The sequence below is a fragment of the Mustela nigripes genome, chromosome 13, assembly GCF_022355385.1.
Source record: "Mustela nigripes isolate SB6536 chromosome 13, MUSNIG.SB6536, whole genome shotgun sequence".
Lineage (NCBI taxonomy): Eukaryota > Metazoa > Chordata > Mammalia > Carnivora > Mustelidae > Mustela > Mustela nigripes.
The window spans coordinates 110273318-110299933 of NC_081569.1; the positions used below are offsets into that span (position 1 = coordinate 110273318).

At 44.7% G+C, this 26616-nt stretch overlaps 1 protein-coding gene across 4 annotated transcripts; it reads right to left on the reverse strand.

The window, feature by feature from the left end:
• Nucleotides 1-2455: 2455 nt before the first annotated feature.
• MAX (MYC associated factor X) lies at nt 2456-26616 on the reverse strand. Of its 4 annotated transcripts, XM_059373403.1 has the most exons (5): nt 26351-26611; nt 25580-25606; nt 18102-18209; nt 5234-5357; nt 3703-3974 (listed from the first exon to the last, which is right to left on the reverse strand). In XM_059373403.1, the coding sequence occupies exons 1-5, from the start codon at nt 26384-26386 to the stop codon at nt 3787-3789; spliced, it is 483 nt and encodes a 160-aa protein (XP_059229386.1). In that variant the 5' UTR covers nt 26387-26611; the 3' UTR covers nt 3703-3786. The 4 variants fall into 4 exon arrangements, with proteins under 4 accessions (XP_059229388.1, XP_059229386.1, XP_059229387.1 ...); XM_059373405.1 differs by lacking the exon at nt 5234-5357 and having other exon boundaries at nt 2456-3974; nt 26351-26616; XM_059373404.1 differs by lacking the exon at nt 25580-25606.

Genomic DNA, 26616 nt, shown 5'->3' on the forward strand with positions numbered 1-26616 from the left:
CTGTTAAGTAGATGGACTCTGGGTGGTGAGCCATGGTACGCTTTAGGTCAGAGAGGCAGGCGCCCAGAAACCCTTTCAACAAGCACCCTGGGCATGGCTCAAGGACCCTGCTCTGAGCAACACCACCGTGGGCAGAGTTCAGAGATGCCGAAGAATAGCAGGAGGAGGGAATGGCAGAGCCTTGCTTGGGCTGACAGCAGATCTAAGGAATTCACAGGTGCCTGTTTGGTTTTAAAGAGTATGTCAGTCCAGTCCTGGGGTCCCCTTGTTGTCTTTTAATTCACGTTGTGTTGTAAGACAGGGCAAATCTCAGGGGTGGGAGGCATTTGTGGGATACCGCGATGTCCGCTCTCACATACTCCAGGGAAGGCTGGTTGCAGGAGCTGGATTTTTCCATCTTAGAGTCAGCCCTGGTCACGTGCCTTGGGTAGATAATGACAGCTGGCACCTGGCTGTTCACGAGGGCCTGAGGTCAAGCACATTGTAAGCATTATCTCATTTAACCCTCATAGCCACCTTACAAGGCTAGTACTGTTATCCTCGTTTTATGGATGGGGACACTGAGTCTGGGACAAGTGGCTCCCCTGAGATGAGCAACCACTGTGAGAGCCAGGATTTTGAATTCAGGAAGTCTGACTTCAGAACCCAAGCATAAATCACTCTATTATTAGAAACAGAGTTCTGCTCTCCTCAGTCCTAGGTCGGGGCTCCATCTCCACTCATCCACTCAGTCTTGTTTTTCAAAACTTTCCCAGTTAAGATGATAGCTCTGAGCTGAGGTAATTCTTTGCTGAACTTACAGCTACTCGACATACGGGATCTACATACTAAGAATTTTAAAAACCAGGCCGTTTAAGACACCCTTGCACTTGGGGCCATCGTAAAGGTAGGAAAATATCAAGCTTACCATCGCAAGAGAGAAAGCGGTGGCTTTTGGTGAGGCCGCCTGCTGCAGCGACCAGGCATGTCACCAGGTTCCCCGGGCGTTGTGCCGCCTGCCACAGCGCAGCAACTCGATGTGAAAGCGACCCAGGGTGAAGACTTCGGTGTTCTGGGGGATGCATACCTTGGCATCCTAGACAGATGAGAAGGAACTTGGCCGTGACTTTCATTTGTCCTCTTCAGTGAGCACAACCTCCATCCTGGGTCTCCTACCTTACTTTCTTTGCCAGGCAGCTGCCGCCAGTGCCACCCGCTTTCTTCCATCACAGCACGCAGTCAGGTGATTCGGATCTTCTCAGGAACTAGGAGCCTCCTACCTGGGCCCTTTTCTTTCAACCGGCTTATTGAAATTTTGAGGAGCTTAAAACTCAAGCTGTTGTCCAGCCAACATCCTGGAGCCAGGGCTGGCTCTCCGCTCCACTGCCCTCCTCCCCGTGGCCCGCCTCCCGCGTGCCCAGCTGCACCACTCCTTCCACCTCAAAAACACGGCTTCACCTGCAGCTTGTTCCCGAGGCCCACCCCTTCCCAGCCAGCTGTGTAGATCTGTAATTAAGGCCAGACATACAAAGAGATATAGTAAAGGGCAACAAAAAAGAAGAAAGTACGCGACCTTTGAGGGCTTATTAAATCACCTGACTTCATTCCCATTTTCTTATTCTTAGTATTTTTCCTATCTTGGGAAGGAGTGTGTTTAGTAAATGGGATGCTGTTTTCCCAGCATCCTTGTTTTCCTAATTGCAATCACGTTTTGATCATGCTCTAAACTGCCTGTTGTAGAAACATGGCCTACCTATCGACTCCCATAACCAAAAAGAGATCCTCTGAACTTGACATCCGGTTGATAGGAGCCCGAGCACTGCCATTCTAAAGAGAGGGACAAATCAAAGAACTGATTTAACTTCACTCCCTCCCTTGGTCTAGGAATAGCAGTTTCCTGTCAGCCAGACAGGAAAACCAAAGCTGAGCTGTGCTCTGGCCATAAATTCTCTTCTTTTCAAGGTGAAACAAATTCAGGCCAGTGTTGGTCGCTAGGCTGAGTAGAGCTAACATGATGCTGTTGAATGAGCCTCCTTTACTTCCAGCCCTTGACAGCTCCTCTGCTGCCTCCTCTTACCGTGGTGGAACTCTCTAGAAATGCAAAGGAGCTAGACATTCATTCCCAGGAGAAACCCAAACCCACAGCTTTGGGCTACCAATTCCCCAAGTGTCATTTATTTAGCAGGAACTGCTTCTAGAAATGCTCTGGATAACCCCACCCCAGCTGAAACTTTAAAAGCTGCTATCCAATGAGCAAAGTCACCACCACTGGCTTACCTATCCCCTGGTCTGCCCAGCTGAGCTGAGCCCTTACAACAACGGGCTTGCTGTGACTTCCAGGAGCTCCAGATTCTGCAAGCCCACGTAAGTGACCTCTGCCCTTCTCTCAGCTTTCCCCATGGGTCCCATGGCCTCCAGAGGGCCCCTCCCTTAACCATCTTGGCCTCTGCAAGGGCAAGAAGACACCACCACCAAGAAGGATAAAATAAGTTTTTATTTATAGTCTTATAGTAAAGGGGAAAGCCTTAACTTGCAAGACAATTCTTGGGCAGTATGTACAACATACTTTTTATTTCCATGGAATGGAATCAAACACAGACTGAGACTACAGAGTACACACTAGAAATCAGCAAATGCCAGGAACGGAGTAGGAAAAAGACAAAGAAATGAGGCCTAAACACACAAAACCCTTCACTGGGATCTGCTGACCGCAGCCAGGACCAGGGCTGGATCACACGATGGGAACAGGTTCCAGGACAGGTGGAACGGGAGTCGGGTGAGGGCAGGGAAGGGTCCGCACTGGGGGGAGGTTTAGTACCAGGTAAATTGCTCTTGGTATTTACATACAAAATCAGTTGGCTCTATTTCTTAGAAATACACACGGAAAGAAAGGAAGATTTGATCATTACTTTATGAATCTGTCGTTTTGCAATACCGACATCATCAGAAATAGGGACAATTCACTCAGATTCAAATTTCAGTAGCAGGAAATAAATATCAAAACGTCATCACTGGCCCTCAATACAAAACCTCTCCCCGACCCGATCCTCCCTCCTTGTCCCACCCCCTACCACCCCATGGCGGCGACCACTTCACTGCTGCCCGCTGTCCCCCACACATACCACACGGGTGTCACACGGCCCTCCCTAAGGCTGGCTGAGAGAGGCAGGAGCGAAACAGGCCAAAGATGGGGCTGCAACTCTGTCCCCACTTGGTTTTATACCACAGACTTCTTCAAGGATCTAGTCTTTTAACAGGAGCGATAAATAGCTTTTTAGGAAAAAAAAAAAAATCCTTAAAAAGAAGGGGGATTAATTCTGATTACTCCAAACCGGTCATCTTCTTAAAGTAGAGCAGTCCACAGATTCACAAAGTCTATCAAACGGAGGTGAGGGCGGCCTGGGAGGGGCAGGAGTCCTCCGGGCAAGTGCCCGGCAGGGCTGGAGGAGCTGGTGGCCGGTCAGGACATCATGTGCTCAGAGGTCCGGCCGGCCGTCTGTCCTCCATAGAAAAAGCTGCCAAGTTGGGGTGTTTTGGTTTAAAAATTCCTGGTGGGTACAGGGAATCCCTGAAGGGAAACGTTAAAAAAAAAAAAAAACAAAAACGTGGAAATGGGGAAGGAGAACGAGAGCTGTTGTCCAAGAGCTTCTACATAAAAATAAAATTAAAAAAAAAAAAAGAGAGAGAGAGAGAAAGAGGGGAAAAAAAGTCTCTTAAATGGTTGTGAGGGTTCTGGGAACGAACTGAAAGAAGGGTGGGGCGGTGGAGGAGACAGACAGTTTGTATTGCTGGCCTGCCCCGCGGAGCTTAGCTGGCCTCCATCCGGAGCTTCTTCCTGCTTTGGGGCTCTTCGGGCTCCGACTCCGAGCTGGAGTCCGAGCCTCCATCGAAGGCAGAGATGGTGCTGCCCTTGGCGTTGGTGTAGAGGCTGTTGTCTGAGGAGGGGTAGTTGGTCTGCAGTTGGGCACTCGACCTCGCCTTCTCCAGTGCACGGACTGAAAGGCAACCAAGCGAGCGGGTTACAGCCTTCTGGAGACTGGGGGAGTGACAAAGTCTCAGCTCAGGGTCCAGCCTGTTCTTCCGAAGGGCTTGCTGGCCCCCGAGGCTCAGGGTGGCTCAGAAGTAACACCCTTCTGGTAGCTGTTCCACCCACAGGCTTCATTGCCCTTCTCCTTTCCCAGACAGACCCGGGGGCCCAGTGGACATGGCCAGCCACTCCGCAATGCCACCCAACCCTAAAGAGAAGGCTTGTGATGTCACCGTCCTGCCATGGAAGCCGAGCGTAGAGACAGGAGCATAAGCTCCCTGTGGGACCCAGCAATGCAATGACAGAGGAGAAGCTGGCCTGGCCATGCCAGGCTCCACAAAGGTGTGAAGGCCACACAACAGCAGGAAAGGATGACATAGGATGTGTCAGCCAAAGGAAAGGCTTGGCTTAGCTCTCTTGTACAAGATCCACTTGGAAAGACAAGCTGGACACTTGGAAGCAAGTCACCAATACACACGGAATACCTGGGCCTTTTGACACGTAGCCCCTACATGCAGGCTGCTTGGCCCAGTAACCAACCCGCTGCCGCCTCCCACTGCCCGTCCCTTGGGGTTCAGCTCATCTGGAGCCCGGAAGGTCAACCCATTTATTTTATCTTATTTTATTTTATTTTATTTGAGGTGTTCTAACCCAGGTGGTTACTTGCATTTCCTTTTACTTGCATCTTCCATGAGGGAGGAAGAGAAGTGAATTCCCCAGGAACAAAGAACTTGATCAGCTCTCGCTTTCCCCTGTGGTTGTAGGAAAAGGCGGGTGTGAGCATTGGAGAACAGCATGGGCCTGGCCCATAGGCTGCCCTGATTGGACTACCATTGACAATGGGGAGGGCTCACTGTCCCTGAACACCTGGAGTTTCTGGTACTTACACAGCACACTCCAATCCAAGGACCTCAAAGCTCTTTTGAGACACCTGATGCCAGGTGTGACCCCTACTGCAGGCAGAGCACCTGAGCCCCAGGAAGGGGAGAGATCAGGTCAGAAAAAGTCTTCAAACGTCCAACCCCTGGACTCCACTGTTCCCTCACTGGCGGCTCAGGTCCTGCCTCAGGATGGTTCTAACACTCGACTATTCAGCCCAAGAAGCAGGCCGCAGCTGCTTATGAGCACGCGCTCTGTAACTGGTTCTGACTCTGCAGGCCCAGGTGCGAAGCGCTGACCTGGCCGGAGCATAGCAGGGCCAGTGGCCCCACCAGCTCAGGGGCTCACCTTGCTGCTCCAGGAGAGCATTCTGCCGCTTGAGGTCATCAATATCTTGCTGGTGTGTGTGGTTTTTCCTTCGCATATACTGGATATACTCTGTGGCTTTGTCTAGGATTTGGGCCCGGGATGCCTGTTGCAATAGGAGAAAAAGCAAAGGGAACAAAATAACGACCTAGTCCAAGCAGTGAGGAAACCACGCCTTTCTGTGAGAGCACACAGGGGAATGGCAGCAGGAGGGTGAGGCGGGACAGGGCTGTGGCGGCGCCAGGAACTGCTGCGGAAGAGCCTGCTCTGCGCCAGGCAAGGTGTCAAGCCCCGTGTGTGGCTTACCTCGCAGCAGCGCTCTCTGGGAGGCAGCTCCACCAGGAACCCGAGGCTCAGAGAACTTTACTGGTTTATTCAAAGTCACCAGCTAGATAGTGGCAGAGCCTGGATTCAAACTCGGATCCATCTGACTTCTGAACTTGAACTCCTCCCATCCCCTCTGAGGTTCTTTAGGCTGCTTTCAAGTCTTCAGCCTGGCTACGTCTGAAAACATTAAAATACTACTTAACTGAGTGCTGACGCTACCTGCTCTTTACTAGGGAGTGATAGGAGCAGCTGGGCCAGAAAAACAAAAGCAAGACCTCGGGGGGATCGAGCTCAGAACTGGAGTAGGTGTAAAGCTTTTCATCCAGGCCCCTTGATTTCAGAAACACCGTGGCTGTGTTAACTATTTCCAGCTGAGCCATGCTGCTGTGTCATTATTTCAGCCTTCCTGGCTGAAGAGACTTAGTGAAAGCTGTCCGAGCTTGATGTCAACACAGGAAGGGCAGGAGATTGGGCCATTTCAGGAAGCAACCACACCTTGACCATGGCCATGGGCAGCCTAGGCACTGCTCTGTTAGAGGAACAAGCTGACAAGCCATTAAAATGGATGTCGGATTATTTGGGCCCTGGAGGACCAACATGCCTAAAAGAGTCCCTCCAGGTTGCAAACAAGGCCAGAGCTACTCATGGCCAGCGGTTAACCAGCCAAACTAGTAGAATGGCACAAAGCGCAGAGGACCGACACCCAAGGCAGGGTATTCTAGAAGCGGAGTGTGTAGCACAGCTTCTCACTAAGGGTAGGGCAGTACTGGACAGTTCTGTGTTACAATCCTAGTGGGTCCTAAACAACCCAGACACAACAGGGGAAAATGGCAAAGAAAACATCTACATTCAGGATAGCAAAACTTGTATCCACTTGTATTAAATCCTGACAATCTCAACTTATATACCTCAGGCTAGGCTGCAGATCAGAGAACTCTGCAAGGCCTGGATTTATTCACCAGTCCTCACTTATAGCACACTTAAAGCAATTTCCTCAAAAGGAAACTGCTCATATTTAACCATTTTTATCTGCTGCAAATTATGTGCAAGGTACTGAGCAGACACTGTGGAGAAACCAAACGTATTAGTCATGGCTTCTTCCGCCCAGAAGCTAGCTTACTATCCAGCTGAAGAGATAAATATATCTATACACAGACAAATCACAGGGCAGCATCAACAAGTGTAACTTGAGTAGTGTAGATTAGAAAGGCCACAGGAAAGATGGCTTCTGGCTGGGGCAATTACCTACTGTGTGTCAGACAATGGCCTTGGTTCTGTGTGTATGTGCATACTTACACACACACACACACACACGTATACACATTACACTGAGGTGACATCTGTGGCAAAGGGTCACTCTGGGCAGGGAGAGTAGCACAGCAGGGGTACGAGAGTAGAGACTAAGTAGGTGTGTTTCTGGAGTCAGTCAGCTTCTGTAGGAAGAATCAGAGTACCTAGCAACGGGGGCTTGCGAGGCTGCTTTAGATGCTGTTTTCCATTTCTGCTGAAGGAACTTATTAGGATGTAATTACTAAGGGCTAAGATGAGAAAAGGGACACATAATTAGAAAGGACTAATTAAAATACTCTGCTTCTCTGGATACTAGAGATGGGATTTATAAGAAGTTCTGGAGGATTGGTGGCAGAGTGGCAAGGTTCAGGAGCCCAAAAGACAGGGCATTCTGGACTCTCTGACCACAGACCTAAATTTTTTCTCCATGGCTATTTCTTATTTGACCAGAAATTCTCTCAGACCCCATGCAGCCCTTCAAATTCTATGCACCTGATCAATGATCTAGTTGCTATGAATATTTCCATCCTAGTCTTTCTTAACGTTTGTCTATTTTTTTCAACCAACAGTTCCCAGAAAGCAACACTAGCTCTTACTTAACGACTCATTTGCAGCTGGGACAAGGGAAAAAACGCAAGACTGCAAATGTTCAGTGATGATTCTTCCTAACGAAGGACCACACTGAGGAGCAACCCAAGTGCTGCCAGTTTCTTCTTCACATAGTTAATACATGAAACCATGACGTCTAGTGAGCAGTAAGCATAGCACAACAAACCAAAGAGGGGGAAAGATCCTGTCAGTGATCTGCCCATTTCAGGGCAGTTTTCAGATGAAGTTAAAATTCATAGATGCTCAGAACACAGAGGCCCGTGAAGAAGGCTGGATGGGTATAAACCCAGCACAGGGCCTCCAGAAGGCTCAGCACAGCCCTTCCTCCATCCCCTGCAGAGAGCAAAACATCCCCGGTCACCCCTTAGCAAGTCCAAAAGAATGGTTCAATTAACTTTATTTTACCCAGAGTACTAAGTAAAATCCAACCAGTAAAAAAATTAAAGCACAAAATATAGAATTCTCCCAAAATCACATGCATGTCTAGTCCAGGGATGGGGGTGAAAGCAAACTGTTGAAACCAGAAAATGCCAGACATCTAAAATCCCCTCTTCCTGGCTTTCCAAACCATGAGATCATGTGTCCAGCCACAGGATTAGGGTGTGGGCAGGCCCTTCCGTGTCTTTAGGAGTCTCTACTATGTGAACAGTAAACAAGAAACAGACAACAACCTCGGGCTTTATGGTTCAGACTGTGGAGTGGCTCCAGACTTTATAGCATGGACTATGGAATGGCCTGGGCTTTTGGTTTCTGTTTTCTGAAATGCACTGTTGGCTGAGTCAGCAATCTGTGTGTGTGTGTATGTGACCAAGTTGATAGGACTTGTGGTAAGTCAATGTGTCCATGTATGGACTGTTGCCTTTGGATACCAAGTATAGACACGGATAATTTTTTTTCCTGCTAGTTTTTAAAATCAGAAGGCACTAATTCTGCTTTTAATTTTCTGAGCAGAAATTGACACAGCCATGAATCAGCACACACTGTGGCTGAGGGGACTAAAGAGGTACTGGGCCTGTTACGTGGCAGCAGCATGAGTTAATGCAAAATGGCTCTTCAGGCTCCTTCTCCACCTCTGGGAGCCATGCAGAAATTCCCTGAAAGCCATGGCCACATTATGGCAATACAGATGACGATGACGACAGTGATGGCAACAGCTAACACCTACTGGGTACTTATTAAATGTTTTCATACAACCTTCTAATGTATTGTTTCCCCTATTTTATAAATAAGGAAACCGAGGGACAGAGCTCTAACTTCCTTACTAGTAGGCAGGACAGTCAGGATTTGAACCTAGGCCTCCAGGATACTTCTACTTTGGGGGCACAGAGGAAGCTGTGGAAAAGACCAACAAAAATGCACTGACGGCACTGACGGTGTTGTCACAGAGAGGAGAGTCTGAGCAGGAGGGAAAGGGATTCATCTACAAGATGTCAATAAAGACCCAGGAGAGGATGGTTTCCTTGGAATAGTCAGAGTTTAGGTAAATCATCTGTGCACAGGTAAAGAGCATATAGGGATGAGCTGAAGCTGAAGACTAGTTTTTTAGAATTAGGCTGAAAAAGTGAGCAATGAGAAAAAAGTAGCTTGTAATAATAGCAGCTGTTGAAGGGAGACTGTGTTTCTTTTTCTTTTAAAGACAGGTGCAAACCAAACAGGTTTCTAGCAGAGAAGCAGCAAACAGAAAAAGCCTGAGGATATGAGACAGCATGGGAGAATGGACTGAACCTAGCCCCAAGGGAAGGGAGATGCCAGCTCCCAACAGTATTGTTGTCTTCATTACCTAACAAGGGCACAGCCAAAATGGACACAGGAGAAGACCTGGGGTGGCTTTTGCTGAGGTGCCCAGCAGGTTCCTATCCCATCTTGGGCTTGTGCCACTGCTACCGGCCTACTGGCATCTCTGCCCACAGCCACAAAGAGAGGCAAGTGCCAACCCAGCCTTCCGTGGCGCCCGTTGAATGGAACTGAGCTTGGGAACACAGGACACCCACTTCATGTGCTGCAGCAAGAAACAATGACATAGTCCACAAAAAGACCCAAACCCAAGAGTATGATTCTAATTAGAACTTTTTTAAGGCCCCAAAGGAATCTTGAAGTAGTTAACACTGATGTTAGGATGAAATCCAAGGTTACTAAGCCCCACTTTAAGGCAGCAGCTCTCACAATTTTTTATATAAGGCAAGAGATCCACATGTTTCTGGAGATGTAAATCTTATTACAGTATTCTGGATTTGTGTAAAAACCCACGTTGTTTTAGAAAGCAAGGGGAGAGAGGTGAGGAAGAGAAGAATAGTGCCAGAATGTTCACAATCTGAACCACCGCAGTTCCCTAGGCTCCTAACCCTGACTCAAGAAGTAATTACCTTGGTCCTATTTCAGTTTTCCTCCTTACTGTCAAAACCAGTTCTTACCAAGCTGTTACCACTGCCTTGTTCCCCCAAGAACCAAAACGCCATATTCTGGGGAATGAAAACAGAATGCTGCCTGCCTCACTAACTGATACTTGTTTTGTACTACATATTTTAAGGAAACATAAAACAATTATTTTCTGAAATCTGCAAAAGCTTTTATACACATTAAGGTAAAGAGAAAGCTAGGCCAAAGCTGACATACATTTCCATTCGAATAAACCATCTTCTGAAAATAAAAATTAAAGGATTTGCATAATAAATCTGGGTTTACATTAAAGTAGTTCATTCCAAACTGGAAACCCCATCAACGCCAATAAGGCAGGCTGGAAGGCTGTGGGGTCAGAACCAGCCCAATGTGGCCCCTCTAAGCTTCCCGCTGGCAGGCCCTCCCCAGTCCGAAGGACCATTTTATTGATTACTACAGGAAGGTAGTCCTCATGCTCTTTAAGGGGCTTAAGCCAGGAGTCAGACATTTAAGGGTCAACACAGATCACGTTTCTCAAACCTTGCATTCTCTAGTTGTTTGCTCTAGGCAGTCTGAAATGAAGTTGTGACACTTATTAATGAAGGACAGAGACACACAGTTCCCCAAAGAGGACATGCAACTAGGTAATAGACATGTGGAAAAGATTTAATCTCACCAGTAATACACAAAATACAAAATTAATTATTACCTTTTGTCTACTAAAAATTCCAGTAATGGTAAAATTGGAGCTCTTAAGACACTGTCAAGACTAGTCATTACAAATATCAAATGATTTCACTCATAACATGGAAATTTAGGAAACAGAACAGAGGATCACAGAGGAAGGGAGAGAAAAATAAGACGAAATCAGAGAGACAAACCATGAGAGACTCATAACTACAGGGAACAAACTGAGGGTTGCCGGAGGGGATGGGGTAACCGGGTGATGGGCATTAAGGAGGGCACATGATGTGATGAGCACTGGGTGTTATTTGCAAGTGATGAATCACTGAACTCTACCTCTGAAACTAATAATACACTAGATGTTAATTGATTTTCAAAAAAAGGACCAGTCTTCAGCATTTGCTTTACAAAATAAGAAATGGAAGAATGAAGACATGAAAACAATCCTCTTGGAAAGCATTTTGTCAACACAAAGCAAAAACCAGATGTTCTTACCTAGCAACCCAACTTCTAGGAATCTATTGTACAAAAACTATCACCTACACCAAAATGGTCATCACTACATTTCTTATACAATTAAAATCTGGGAAACAACGTAACTGGCCAACAGAAACATGCCTAATAACAATATGAACACTATCATTTGTACAAAAAGCATCTTCTGTGATAACAAGTTGTAACATCTCATCCATGTAAAGCATGTATACAAAGAAATCCAAAGGGAATATACAGATTGATAATACCATCATTTTCTTGCTTCTTAGATTCCATCCATTATTTCATGAATTTAGCAACAGCAGCTTTTTGGGGGAGGAAGAAATGGAGGCAAGTTGCTTTTGGCACTCACTGTAAGACAGCACCCAACTTTAGTCATATTAACATGAGGTGTGGAATGGGGGAGAAACATCTGAATTGCACTGTTGACCAAATGGCTAATAAGCACTTGAAATGTGACTAGACTGACTTAAGCTGTGCTATTAAGTACACAATACATGGGATTTCATTGAAGTCATACTTATTTTTGCATATTAGGTTAAATAAAATATATTATTAGAATTTACTTCATCTGTTATTTTACTTTTTTTTTACTATGTCAACTAGAAAATTTAAAACGCATTTGTGGCTCACTTTAAATATGTACAGGGCAACACATCTCCAAATCTTAGAATAAAGGAAAGGCTACAGTTGTGTTAGAGAAAGGGGGTACTGTTTTCTTCTTCCTATTTTCCTAAAATTTTTGCAATTTTGCTACAAGGAAAAAAGCAAAATAAATGCTTAAGGGAGAGCCTAGGAAACAATCCGGCACCCTTCCAAATTTCAGTATGGAAAAGCCTCCTGGCTCTCTAGTCCTCCCCACAGGAGTGAGCCCTTCCTTGCTCTGCACTGCAGACTTCCGGCAGAGTGGGACAAGGCTTCTGTCCTCAATGAGTGTACCCTTCAGTCAGGTGATAAGATTGTCAAAGGGAAGGGACACATAGGAGAGGCCCCATGGAGTCCATGCCCGCTGGAGCTGATGGGAGAACAATACTGCGGGGTTCTCTGGGTGGTTAAACTGCTTGATATGAGCCTTGAAGGCAGGCAGGAAGAGACAGACTGGCAGGGGACGTCCAGGCATGGAGAAACATGGAGGTGCTCTAGCAGCAAAGAGTAGCACAGGCTGGAGGGCCCTCTTGGTGGGTCTCTTCACTGTGAAACCCTGATGTCCTTTGGGTGTTTAAGGCTGAAGCTGGACCTTGAGAAGAGGAAGGAACTTTGATAAATGACACTCCTGGGGAAGCAGAGGGGGAGTACACCACTCCACAATAAGGGAAGGAGGAGAAAAAAGCAGGAAGGCAAGGTGGGTAGCTTATTTAGAGAACAGAGAACACCAGTTTTTACCATGATGAGCACTGAAAACCTTTTCAGTAGCACATAAATACATTTTACAAAGAATTCAATAAATCAATACATTCACAGTTGCTGAGCCTAGGGCTGAATGAGACTTGGGCAACTATGGACAACAAATTTAAGGTAGAAAATTACATTTTTGAAAAAATTATTTTTTTAAAGGTTTATTTATTTTCAGAGACTGCAAGCAAGCGAGTGTGAGTGCACACGTGCATGCGTGAATAGGAGGCAGAGATGGAGAGGGGATCTCAGGCAGACTCTGCAGTGAGCATGAAGCCCGACACAGGGCTCAATCCAACACTGAGATCATATCCTGAGCCCAAACCAAGAGTTTTATGGACTGTTTTAAGAGCTGGATACCTAACTGTGCCACCCAGATGCTCCAATGAAAAAATTAATTTTGAAGAAAATAACTGCCTGGGTTGGAGTCTGGCCAGAAATAACCTTAATGAGTAAGGAGGTGAAATGGTCAGCACTGTGGTTTACATTTTATTTAAAACATAATCCCTTCAATAGCCTCTATATGACACAGAAGCATGCTGCTGAATGAACAGCATGCCTTAAAAGGTGCCCACCAGGACGATCCTCTGCCAGGATAACGTGGTTGGGGGGCCGGGGTCTTCGAACCTTCAGTTAATAAGTACTCATTGCACCCTAGTGTGCCAGGCACTGAGGGAAGAAAACAGGACCAAAAGACGTCTTCCCTGCCTTCACGGTGCAATATGGCAGATGGGCAGACAGTCACCAAGTAACCATACAAACATATGTAGAATTACAACTGGGATAAGTGCCCCAGTCACAGTTCTGAGTGAGTTTAACAGGAGAGTGACCTTTAGCTGTAAGAACTGTCAGGTTCCCTGGTATAAGGGAGCTATTTGGTTTCAACACCTTAACATGTTAAGAAAAGCAGGCTTTAATAGAAACGAAACAGATTAGCTCAGTATTTTAACCTCTTATTTAATGCTCAGCATGTTATCTTATTATTGCTAAGTGGTATAATCCTCTCTCCCAACAAGAGAACAAGACCCTCAAGAGGAGACTCTGTCTATATTATACCTTTTAAACCTCTACAGTGCTCAACATGGCTCTTGGGTCTCAATTAAACAGGCGTACACAATCATATCAGCTGTTGCTGTTTAGTTCCAGGATGGAGTAAGCCCGTGTTTTCCTCTGGTGCTCTCACGCCACAGCTATGTACTGAGAACTATCATGTGCCAGAGTCTTTAGCAGAAGCTGAGCAGTGCCCTCCTGTTTTCACCCAAAAGGAAGGAATTCTGAACTTAATGCTCACTAGAAGACACCCTGATTTTATTTTCATCTTAGGTAATATTATTTTTTATTATCTGAAAAAAAATTTTTTAAACATTTTATTTATTTATTTGGTGCAGAGACAGAGACAGCGAGTGAGCACAAGCAGGCGGAGCAGCAGGCAGAGGGAGAGGGAGAAGCAGGATCCCTGCCGAGAAGGGAGCCCGATGCGGGGCTTGATCCCAAGACCTAACTGCTTACCTGACTGAGCCACTCAGGCACCCATATATTATTTCTTTTTAACACAGCTCTATCCAGAAAGGAGAAATCCAGAGCACAACTGCCTGAGAGAGCAATTAACTATTAAGATAAACAGGCATTTAGGAAGAGACTTAAAAGAAATTTCTCTAAACCACTGTATACCTGCAAATGGCAATGTTTCTATAGACCCTTTTATCACTAAAGTCAACCATGTCAAGGAGACAGTGAAAGTGGATGCTAGGTATGGAGCAGGGGGCAGAATCACTTCCCCATGTAAAGGCAAACTGATGGGCTGGTCACCGAGGTCTTGAACCCGAAAAAACAGGATGAGCTCAGTGCCAGCAAGCCACGGGCAACACTTCCTAGCACCCAACCTAGCACCCTTAAAACAAATAATAATTCTGTTAAAAAAAAAAGAAAAAAGTAATGTCTTCATTTTTAAAGATGTTATTTATTTGAGAGAGAGAGAGAGAGAGAATGAGCAGGGGAGCTGCAGAGGGAGAGGGAGAAGCAGGCTCCTCACTGAGCAGGGAACCTGATGTGGGGCTGGATCCCAGGACCCCAGGATCATGACCTGAGCCAAAGGCAGATGCTTAACCGACTGAGTCACCCAGGCACCTTTAGAACAGTTGTCCTTGCCCTTACATCCCTTTCTCTGGTTGAGTGGCTGATAGTACTATTTCCATCCTATCTTTCCCCATGGGATGTCCAGTGGAAGAACTACACCAAAAATAAGAGACTCAAACAATAGAGTTCAAGGGTCTACTTGCTAACACTGGGACCTATGGCAAAACCCAAATGGACCACTAGCTGTAATGGCTGTTTTCTCAGAGGAGCTATGAGGACTCAGAAAAATTTACAGATTTTAGTGATCTTCAACTGTCCGTACTTTAGTGTCACCTACATATGCCACTTCAGGAGACTGTGTTCTAGTAAAAATAGCCCGGGTATGACATACTGCCAAGATTACCAGCTCTATCTAGGAGGAGCTCCCAATATAAAGATAAAAGTATTTAAGTAAGATTTGTTCAAATATCCTCAAGTTGTTTACTCCTCTAGTGTGGCAGAAAGACTGACCTCAGCAATCAGCAGTCCTAAGTTCTAGTCCCTGTCCAGCTACAGATGGGGATCATGACCTCAATCTCGCTTCCTCATCTCTGATACAGTAATGATAGGAACAGCAGTAATAGCCAATGTTCAATTCTATTAGTATAAAACCTCACAGAACCACTGCATTTACTTTTATATTGCAACAGAGATGTTGGTTATTACTGATTTTTTTTCTTAACTTATGCAAAAGGTGACCACTTTTTAGAACATTTATATTTAATAAAAATAAAACAGAGAATAGAATCTGGGTCTCACATTTAAAGCTATTTTTTTATACAAGTATCCCTCACTCTTGGGTTAGGATCCAATTCACTCAGTATTGGGTTTCAGTTTAAAAATCAAAAAACTTGGCTATGTATGAAAGGTAATTCAAATATTAAGGGAGAAGTCACCTGGAACTTAAAAGATGCCCAAATCAAGAGACTGGATATGTTCCCTGCAAAAATTGGATCTGAGCTCCCCCAAACTCATGATTATTTATATAATGTTGCAACCTTAATTACTGCAATACAAATCAAGAATTAGCCAATTTCCTTTGGTTCAAATATCATATTTTAAAAAAATTGCAACATTTAGTGAGCACTGGTTAGACTGAGAGACAAAGTATTCTTTCTGTTAGACTCCCCCCAGCATCTGTGAAACAATGCTGGCAGACAAGGAAAATCATGCAGATGGTGGAATTTGGGTGGGAAGGGGATCAGAATGACTTTACTCATGCTTAGTGTGGAGTATCTGGATTATAATACAGAACAGGATTCTGAGATCAGAAAGCTACCTGGTCAATTCCCACACTGGGATTTTGTTAATGGGCTCCACATAACCTGGCCCCTTGACTACTTGTCTTTCCTTATTAGTCTTGCTACTTCTCTGACCTCATTTTCTATGGTCCCTTCACTCACTCCACCCCAGCCACCATGGCCTCTGTTCTTGACAGGCCCAGCAATACTCCCAGGTACCTGCCTTTGGGCTATTACGCCTGCCTTCCTTTGGCCTGGAGTACTTATGACCAGACAGATGCCTGGTTCTTTCACTTCCTTCAAACCTTTGTTCCAATGACGACTTGCCAGTGAGTTTCCTTGTCTGAACTCTTGAAACTGCAACCCTTCCTTCCCTGTTTAATTTTCTCCACAGCACTTATCTGACAAGCTATGTATATTTTACAGTTACTAGTTCACTTTTCATCTTTTCCTCACCAGAAAAAGAGCTTCTGCTTGTGTGTTTTGTTTTCTGCTGTTTCCCTGCTATCTACAACAGTTCCTGGCATGCAGCAGACCCTCAATAAACATTTGATGAATGAAGTGATTGAATAAATGAATGGGCCACATCAAATGACAACCTATTCAGTTTGTAAGGCTACCAAATTTAAACTAGCAACTTCCTTGAAGAAAAGAGACAATGGGATTTAGGACAGTGTGATTTTAAGGACTTAAAGAAGAGTATTATAGCAGTGCAAAATATGCTGGCTAACGAAAAAGGTATAGTTGACCTCCTATGACCAGCTTCTCCCAAAGTGTTCTCAAACTTAAAAATGCCTAAGAATCACCTGACTGCTTGTTATAAATATAAATCCCCAGGCCTGCCTCCAGAATGGCAGTCAGCAGTGAATCTGTGAGAGTGAGCCACAGGCCATCTCTTGGGAAACACTGCCTTGGTGCCACTCCTGGTTAGATGTGAGACTTAAGGGAGCCCTGTCCATTTAGTACACCAAAACTGTTTTAATTGATACCACAGCATAAGAATAAGCACTGTCTACAGTTCAGACAAGCACAAAAGGTAATCCTTTGCATGCATGTACTCTGAAAGGATGAGTCTGCCTCTCCATCATAAAGATTTCCTGTGCTGCTTTGAGAGTGTTGTGCCCAGGAATGTTGTTATTCTAGGTAAGCACCTTAGTTCAAGGCCACTAAACCAAGTACACAGTAAGTAGACCTAATACATGGCAAATCCTGGTTTTGCAATACTAGGTATTCACCTGGCCTGTTTTGCTTTTTTCATGGAGGTTAGACCTACTCCACGCTTCAGCCACAGAGAAAGCCACACCTTAGATAAGGCATAAAGCACATGATTGACTGGAGTGGCAGTATAAACAAAGTAAAACTATAATGGTTCTAAGTTTGACTATGGATAACCAAACAAACTCAGGACCCCCACCCACAGAGCTAAATCAGGAGAGTCATTCCAAGCATACCTGAGAGTAATGATTTTTCTTAAAATAGTTGCTTTTTAAAATACTGAATCACTGAACAAAAAAACATAGGTTCTCCTTCCAGTCTGCCATTCATACCACTGAATTGATACGGATAGCAGCTGGCTACATTCTGTCTACATTCTGTGTTAAGGCTATAACTAACTGCACAAACAGATGTTTTCTCCAAATTCCAAGAAGGCTTTTTACTCAAAGCTTCCAACTTTGTTTTTCAAATGTAGAAACAGCTGGTGCCCACCTCTCCAGGGAAAATATTAGTTTCTGGAAGGCCATCAGTGGGGTGGAGGGAAGCAAAGACCAGTTATTTTTTCCCTCCACTTCATATGAACATTTATCTTTCCTTAAGTCTTTTGTCCTATAGCTTAAAATGCTCTTTATATATGCCTTGAAATAAAAGCTGCTGAAACTGGAAGTTCATTGATGTCCAGGTTGGCTCATATACATTCCCCGAGAGATCTCATTTAAAATAAGTACTAAGTTTGAACCATACGAAAGAAATTCTCATAGAGGGCTATGGAATCACTGACTTCAGAAATTCTTCGTGTTATCCCGAACATTTATGGGCTATTCTCTGTACTGTATAGTTATAATCATTTCTTGAATGAGTAATTTAATATAAATAATTCTTATTTTAAAGGATAACTCTTATTAATGTCTTAGAAGCAGCTCCATCACATCTGTCATTTGCTAAGAACAGAGTAGGTGTGCAATACCCCAAAGAATCAAAAATGAAGGAAATCACACAATTGGAATATCTCTGATTCCATTTCTTTCCAGACAGGTGAGTGCCCTGGTACGCCCCCCAGCAAATTTCAAGTTAGTGGTGGCCATCAGCTTTCTCAATAAACTCACCTTCTCTCCTTGGAGTGATGGGACTGAGTCCCGCAAACTGTGAAAGCTGTCTTTGATGTGGTCCCTACGTTTTCGTTCCAGTGCATTATGATGAGCCCGTTTGTCAGCCTAGAAGAACAGGAAAAAGAGCACATTAGCAATTTCCCTCCTTTTGCTTGCTGTAGGTGGGTGGGGAATAGCCTGGAAGTATATGCTGTCAGCGCTGTCCCTGGCGATTGGGCTGGGAAGGACTTGTCGAGGTGGGCAGTTAGGAGTCTCCAGAATTAGGATCTGCTAAAGGGGGAGAAAGGGGTGAGCAAGGCTTGCGACAGGAACATCCAAAGTAGCTCGATGCATCCAGCTCATGCATAAGTAAAATAAAAGTTATTCACAGGGACAAAGTGTAACTCTCCTGCAACATCAGTCTTCCCCCACAACTTACTTATGTGACAGAATAGCCGCCAGTTCATGGTTGGGAAGTGACAAGGAAAAAGTTCAAGGGGGTCCCTTTATAAAACGTGATCACCCCCACTGTAAAAGATTCTCCATGGGGGGTGCCCAGGAAAGGAGTAAGGTCACTGGTACAGTGTTTCTTTCCATGTGAAACCCATCACCATGAGTCTGGTCTCAAGCTTGCTAAAAGGGACTAATTTAAGACCTGCTCACCAAATTCTACAATAGAAACTAACTAAAACCTCTAGAAAACCCAGATGCCATGAATCTGAGATTATGACAGAGCTGATAAAGATACCAACCACATTCTGAGTTCCTGTTTTTTAAAGTTTATCCATGGTGCTATCCTGCCAAGGGCTTCCCCTCACACACGCTGTGCCAGAAAGGTTGTTCTTAGATAGCAAATCATCTGACACCCACATGCTCTGAATAAATTTCCTCAGGCACCTGTGGCAGGTCAAGTTTATTTGGCAGTATCTAAATACCCAGGGCCCAAAGTCTTTATCCTGTCCTGCTTAACATCACAAAGAACTATCAGCTGGAGAGGGAAGAAGACTGGCGACAAATCAGAAATGGCAAAATACTCTGGCTTCAGGCAAAAAAGAGAGTGCTGGAGAGCACTGCAAGAGAGCTTCAGCAGGTCCCGAAAAAAAAGGGCATTCTCTCCGAATGGAACACAGATGCTTAACTTAGTCTAAAGCAAGAACTTTTTATCACATCCACACTTTGGGAATTATGGAAAATAATATACTCTGAAAATGTACCCTGAATACACAAGGTTGTACTGAGCTAACCCAGAGAACAGGTCTGTATATGGAAAGTCTGGGTAGTTATAACCTACCCAAAGCACCAGGAAGTCTAGATATGAAGCAACAAGAGTAAATAACTTGGCTTAGCACAAGAATGCCTCAAATGAATCCTTGTACTAGACAAGATGTACAGACAAAAATCTATAAAGACAAGAGTTGTGGGAATGAAAGGACTTGAAATTCTTTTATCTAATCCTAAGTCTGAGACATTAGAGAGGAAGAGGTGGCTGGGAGCTGCTGTGGTAACTGAAGTCACTTCCCAGTCTCTCAAATAGCTCTGTTGAACTGGACACCTGGTTCCCACAGAGGCCCTGACTCTATATAGCATAGCAAGTCATTTTGAGGGCAGATGCGTGGGCACTTCTAAAACCCTCCTAATCTTGTTAAGTCTGAATTCGTGGTGGTGTTTGCTGAGCTTAATGACATATGGAATTTATGGGGAAACTGAGGTAACAATCAAGTAAGTTTGGACACCAGATAAACTGAGGCTATAGGTACCCGGACTGTTCTCACACAGCATAGAACAAGATGCCGATGCCTTCTAATAGCAGTAGGAAATAAGTTGAAGGAATTAAGCATATTTAAGTATCTAGTCCTTTCCTAACTTACTGTCCCCTCTAGTCACCTACATAGGTAAGGTGGGCTGAGCTCTAACCTGGGCTATACCTAAAGCACTGAGAAGGTGGAGATGGCACTGGGCATCTATCTGCCTCTCCATCATTTGCTACAGACTCCCAGAACGGTTTATTTACATGCAAATTAATTGCCCACCTTTGGTCTTCAGCAACAGCCCAAGATATTCCGGTCTACTAAATCACCCTCATTTCTGGCCCTCCTCTCAGCTTAAGAGCTGTACACAGAAGCACGAACAGCAGAGTCACCCACAATTCCTCTTGTTGATACAAATAAAATCCTAATTGTCTGTTCTCTTTCTGGGAGAGTTCTGCAAATCTCAAAAGGTTAGAATCAAGTGGGACTTGGTTTCACTGAGGCCTGCACTAGAGGGGTGGAGCTAGGTATAATCTAACACCAAAATCATCCCCACAATGCACTACTCCCTTCCCATTCACTGAGCCCTGAAAGGACTCAAATGGACAAGTCTTTTGGTTAGAGGATTGTTAAGTGAACTTGGCTGTGGACCATCAGCAGAAATCTTGGCTTCTCATCTGGGGAGCCAGCCAAGTTTCAGAAGTTGGCTCAACAAGGAAAGGCAGCAGTCCACTGCCTGGTAGAAAGCCTGGGCTGGGGACTGTTGTTCTCGAAGTAGTGGATGGAATTTCTGTGGTGGTTCCAGGCCCAATTTAACTAGCAGAAGAGTAGAATCTTAGACCAATCCCTGCTGCCATGTCCATCCCCAAGCTGCTACTTTTAACCAGAGTCAATTTCAAAGCTCTCAGAGACAATGGCAAGGATATATTTTCTCCTCCCTAGGCCTCATTTGAAAGAGCAAGTTAAAAATATGCAGAACTAATATGCCTAAATCCAGGCAACTCTATACTAAATGATATCTCTAGTGGCTTGAAAGAAGAGACGAAAAACCTTTACACAAAACAAAGAATTCTGTTCGGGAAACATTTCCAAACCACAGAGATCCATCCAGCCCAATAATAATACTCCCCTGTCCCCCACTCCACATCATCCAAATGGCGGGCCAGTTGCCAGGCTTATCACTGCTTTGTTAATGGTCTTCACTTGCTGGCAACCCTTTCTGAAAGGGCCAAGATTTCAGAGTTGAGAATGAAAAACAGGGTAAAGACTTCCAGTATAAAGCATCTGAGATCCTCCCACAAACTCAAAACTAGTTTAAAAAAGGGGGGGCGTGGGGGAAGGGTCAAAGAACTGTGTGTCTTAAACAAATAAAGCTCAACTCAGAAATTAGCCAGTTTTCTGTCGCCTGTACTGAGAAAGATATTTGATAATGAAAACAAGCGGTACCAAACAAATTCTAGGAGACAGTAGAGTATTCTTGGACTGCATAGCAGGCCCCCAAATACCTCCCTCCTCACATCCTATAGGAGCAGTGGCTGGATGCCGCCCCCTTCAGTTTCCTTCAATTTGCAGTTTCTGCCAAAAAACCCTTCCTTCAGGGCATTCCAGGCTAACAGAAATCCTAAAGGGCTGTGTGATACTGAAGAGTGGCTGGCCCACAGATGCTCCACAGGAACTCCAGCACCAAATCGCTTCCAGCTTTGACGTCTCTGCCAAGGTTTTTACTCAGCCTCTCAGTTTTATTTCCACCAAACTTTCCACACTGGCAGCCAGAGTACAAATCTTCACCTACAATTTGTCCACCTCTGACACTAACAAGCACGTGTATCTTAAGTTTTGTTGTATGTTGAAAGCAAACATTATTTTGTTAGCCAAGAAGTTGCTAAACCGGCAGGAGGTCATTCAAGCTACGGAGGTCTATTCAAAATTGAGGGAAATCTCTTTGAATTATTTCCTTCCAACTTATTGCATAGAGAATGCATCTACATTCAAAGCATTATGTCAGCTAGCAGCCTTGTCTCCTCCAAGTTCTAGGTAGGCAAATAGCATGGGGAAATATTGCTCCATTATTCAAGGATGCACAAGGTTCTCCAGAACAATGCTATTTCTTTCACACTATAGGGAGAGTCTTAATTCCCATATAAAAAATGCTCAGCCTATACCGAACTGGAGTTGCCCACGAAACATTTATTGTCTTTAAGAATTTCAAAGGTTGCCATTTTAGAGGGGAGTGTTGCTTATTATTAGTAAGCTGTTCTTATTAAACACAAACATGGAAAATATACAAGCTCAAAATTCTCATCAGAAAATATCTACTTATTACTTCTGATGGCAAGCAGATAGGGTAAGTAAAGCTGAATTTCTAAGCAGCTTAATTCATTTTAATCAACCTGAAAATTGCAACACGAAGTAACAGGCAGCTAGGATGAGAAACTCCAAAGGTCCTTAACAAAAGATATGAATTTCAACTTTCCAGTATCTGTCCTGCTGGAAGCTGACTGCCTGCTATATATCTCTAACATCTACTAAATACATGTGTTTTTGAGGGTTGGTTTTTTTTTTTTTTTTTGGTATGATTTGGTGCCTGAATGAACTTGGGAATGCTATAAACCAAATATGTTGTCAAACTATAGCGATTTAAGAGAGTAAAATTGGCTTGGTCATGAAATTCTAATTCAAAACCAAGCTGTATTCCATGATCAGCTATTTCCCCATTACGGCCATCTTGAAAAAGAACTTTAAAACCTAAGATTACCCTTTTCTCTAACAAACAGGCATACTTAGGAGGCAAGCCTGGTGTTGCTGCATCGCTGTCAACATTCTGAAGCACACTGAGTACAGGCAGTGTGCAGCACTTCTGAGATGCAACGAATTCCAGGTAAGACAGATAATCGTTTCCTGAGTAAATTCCAATCTCAAAGGCGACCAAGCTCACTCCCCTCTGAATGGATTACAATTCCGAAAGAAGCAAAGTGCGCTGAGAAGTTAAAAATATTTCACATGAGGAGGGTCCACAAGTGAAACTGCATCCCCAACAACCTACTTTAACTGCAACACATTCAGCTGGTATGGAGGAGAAGGTGCTGAAAAAGACTTTGGGCTTCTCTCCTAACAAACTGACCCTATGCTTCTCATATACTTTCATTTTCCCCAAAAGGAATTTCCCAAACCAAAATAAAACCAAAGGATCACTCCGTATTAAGTGTACCTGTCCCAGAAAATGATCTTTAAAATGTAACCTCTTCCCTCCAAAAAACAGTTAAGATAGCATTTAATAATAAAAATATTGTTTGGGATTATTTCCTTCAACAAAGCTTACTGGTCACTGGAAAAGCTATTTGCCATTTGCACTGAGGCAACAGAAAACAATATTCATCAAATCAGTTTCACTTTCTGTTATAGTTAGCCTCACTTCCTAACTGTCCTTGCTGAGAATCTTACGTTTCTCACACTTAGCAAGGCTGCGTCTAGTGTAGTGACATTATAAAACACACATGAGGGCCTCTTTTTTCATCAGGACCCATAGTACCTTTTCCAAATAACTTTTTAAAAGTTCTTCTATAGTCCTTAATCCTTGGCTGTTCACAGTCCACAGCCTCTTCTGAATTAACACAAGCTTAAGAATAGTTTCCCCCAAGTTTTAAAAAATATATTATCTATACTAAGTGGCAGGAAAAAAACGGATGTATTCAGAGGAAAAAAACTCCCAAATCCTTTTTACCCTACTTGTTCACAGTAATTGTTTGATATACTATAAAATTTATCTATTGCTTCTTCTCGCCCTGCTATTGGGATTATTTTGTACCATAGAGTATTTAAAAGTCTCAGCAAGTAGATGTCTCAAATTAAAAATAGAGGGTCAAAACCACTCTCATTGCCTACCTCCCAAAATCAAAAAACAAAAATCCTAGGCACCTTAACATCAGACTAAAAATATCTAGAAAAAACAATGACATTAGCATTCTAGGAGAGTGGAAACATTTTAATAATTTAATAAAGTAATTCACATCAATACCCAAGTGGATGGATATTTTGAAAAGCGGAAAGCTTTCAAGAACAGTAAGCCAAACTTTCACAAAGAAAACTCTCTCACTGGAAAGCCAATGTAATTCCAAGTCAAATAATGATTCTGCAAAGGAGGCCTAACCAATCCCTATCCTCCAACCCTGATCAAGCCCTGGGGCACATTTTATAACTGGCGACTTGGGGAAGAAAAAAAGTGTTTTAAATAGACTGGATCCCAAACATGAAACTCCACGTTCACATTATTAAGGATCATAGTGACTAGAAAAAAGAACTGAATTTCCAAATACATGCATAAAGTGTCTGACAATATTTCAAGCAAAAATAAAATAAAACAAACTCTTTTTAGTGACTATCACCCAGGGATAATTTTTAAAACCCTCGGGAACAACTGCATACTCCAGTAAACTCTCAATAAACATTTTTTCTTAATGCCTATCTGCTTGGACAACCTGCAGAATTTACTTCCTCTAATGAAGAGCAGGTACAAGGAAGAGGACTAGCTTTTATCTTGGGTATCACAGGTATCAAAATGGTATCCTGCATATTCTAACAAGTTCCCAAACAACTTGGTTGTCTCCACATTTCCAAAGTCAGAAAAATACGTAAAAATCTGGATTTCTAAACTATGTTTAAAAATAGGAAGATCTGGCAACAGTGAGCCCTTACTCCCACATAACAACAACCTACTGGAGTGTAGTGGCTGCCTTTTCAGAAAAGACATGTGCAATCCAGAACCTAGTCCTCACCTGTGCTCTTTACTTTATTCCTGACGATTTTACTGCCTGGGTCCCCCCAGAGGCATCTGAATTTTTGATTCCCATTCTATAAACTTTGTACTATTCCCATCTGTCCAATTTAGATACTCTGATGTACTTCTCTTCCTCTCTCTGACTCTGATTTGTCTATTCGCTTTTTCTTTCAATAATCTGTTCATAGAACACCCACAGTACTGTCCCAGACTGGAAAGGCACGAGATTAGTGTCTATCTAAATCCACAGAACCATCTACTGAGAACATTAATATCAAAACCATGAGAAATTACTGATAACACTGTATGGTCTCAGCCACCACTTTTTAGCAAATCTATCTCTGTGATGCCACTTCTCAACAATTTTTCTATATTTTTCATACATCTCCTTCAACTCAAATAGACCAGAACAAGCTATCCGCGACACTTTCGTATTCAACCTTTGGTTCCTCTACATTTCTAATTTCTGTATTAGAATAATACCAGGTTGTGCTACATTCTATAGGTCTATATCAGTCACATGACCACATGATTTTTTTTTTGCATGTGGCTTCAGCTTCACACAACTATGCATATATGGTTTAGCGCCTGCTTGTTCCAAAGTAAATCTGACTACTTTGCCCCAAAATAACACAGTTTACTTCAGAATGACACTTCTCATTTTACACTTACATAGTGACAGCTAGATTCCCCCACCTGGGAACTACAGAACGATCAATTTTTTTTCTGCAAACAGCTCCTTTCACTTACCTACAGTCTCTGAAACTTATCACCTGAGTCTAGAATGAGGAGATTTTGCAAACCCACCCCCCACCCACCTAGAATCCCAGAACAAGGCCCCGCCTCACCTTAGCGGTTAACAGGAGAGTTTACTATAGTATTAAAAATAATAGAACAATCTCTTTTTCTCTCTGACCCCAAAAAGGACTAGAACTGAACGGAAATGAAAATGAAATGGAGAGTAGGAGACGTACCGCAGATTGAAACCTCGGTTGCTCTTCCTGGAATAAGAGAGAAAAAAAAAATAGAAAATATAGAAGTTATTTTTACACTTCACATTCAATAATAAGAAAGAAAATGCCGGCGGCGAAGGAAGCGGCGGGTGGGGAGTCAGCCCGACCCCCCTCCCTCCCTCCCCACCCGACGCCCCCTTCCCCCTAGCGGGATCCGGTAGCCGGGCAGGGGGGGTCCCGAGCGCCGCCCCTCCTTCCGGGATCCGACTCCGGCTGGAGGGGGTTCAGAGCACTGTCTCCTCCCCTCGCACCCAGCTCTGGGCGTCTGGGCACTCCCACCCCCTCTCTGCTCTCCTCCAACCCCCCCAGGATCCGCGGGTCTCGGGAAGAGGTTGATCGCAGATCGAGGGGGCAGGTCCTGAGCGTCGTCCCTTTCCCGGGGATCCGGACAATGGGATCTCGGGCGCACCCCGTCCCAGTCCCCCCGATCCTGAACAGGACAGGGTGGGAGCCGGAGGCCGCAGCACCTTGCTCCACCGGGGGAGGTGGGGGTCCCAAAGGCCGCGTGTCTCCACCCCACCTCCAGTCCCAGAAGGCCGCTCCAGCTAGGAGCCCGGAGGGGAGCGAGCTGGGAGCGCGACGGAGGCGGTCCCAGTCGAGGTGGGGGGGGGGGCTGGTAAGGGGAAGGAGGAGGCGGCTGCCCGGCCCCCTGCCGCCGTCGCCCCGCTGAGAGCCCTGGCCGCTGTCCCCGCCTGACAACCCGCACGGGAAGGAAGAAGCCCCGGGACTCACGTCGCTCTCCACCTCGATGTCATCGTTATCGCTCATTTCCTACGGCCCAGGGAGCGGCCACTGCAGCGGCGGCGGGGAAGGGGGGAGGGGTGAAGGGGAGGGGGAAGTCACCGACAACAACTAGCCGAGTCCCCCCACACACACACTCACTCACTCACTCACTCGCTCTCTCACTCACACACACACACACAACACAGGCGAGAACCACCTCCTCACTGCAGCACCGGATCAACGGCGGCACGCACGCCCGGTCGGCCCCCTGCCAC

Excerpts from the sequence above, each read along its gene's own strand:
- MAX (XM_059373403.1), bottom strand. The coding sequence starts at position 26,386 with ATGAGCGATAACGATGACATCGAGGTGGAGAGCGAC. Across the intron at positions 5,358-18,101 it reads CATCACTCCAAGGAGAGAAG|GCATCCCGGGCCCAAATCCT; the intron begins GTGAGTTTATTG and ends CTATTGCAACAG. Across the intron at positions 3,975-5,233 it reads TGCTCTCCTGGAGCAGCAAG|TCCGTGCACTGGAGAAGGCG; the intron begins GTGAGCCCCTGA and ends GTTGCCTTTCAG.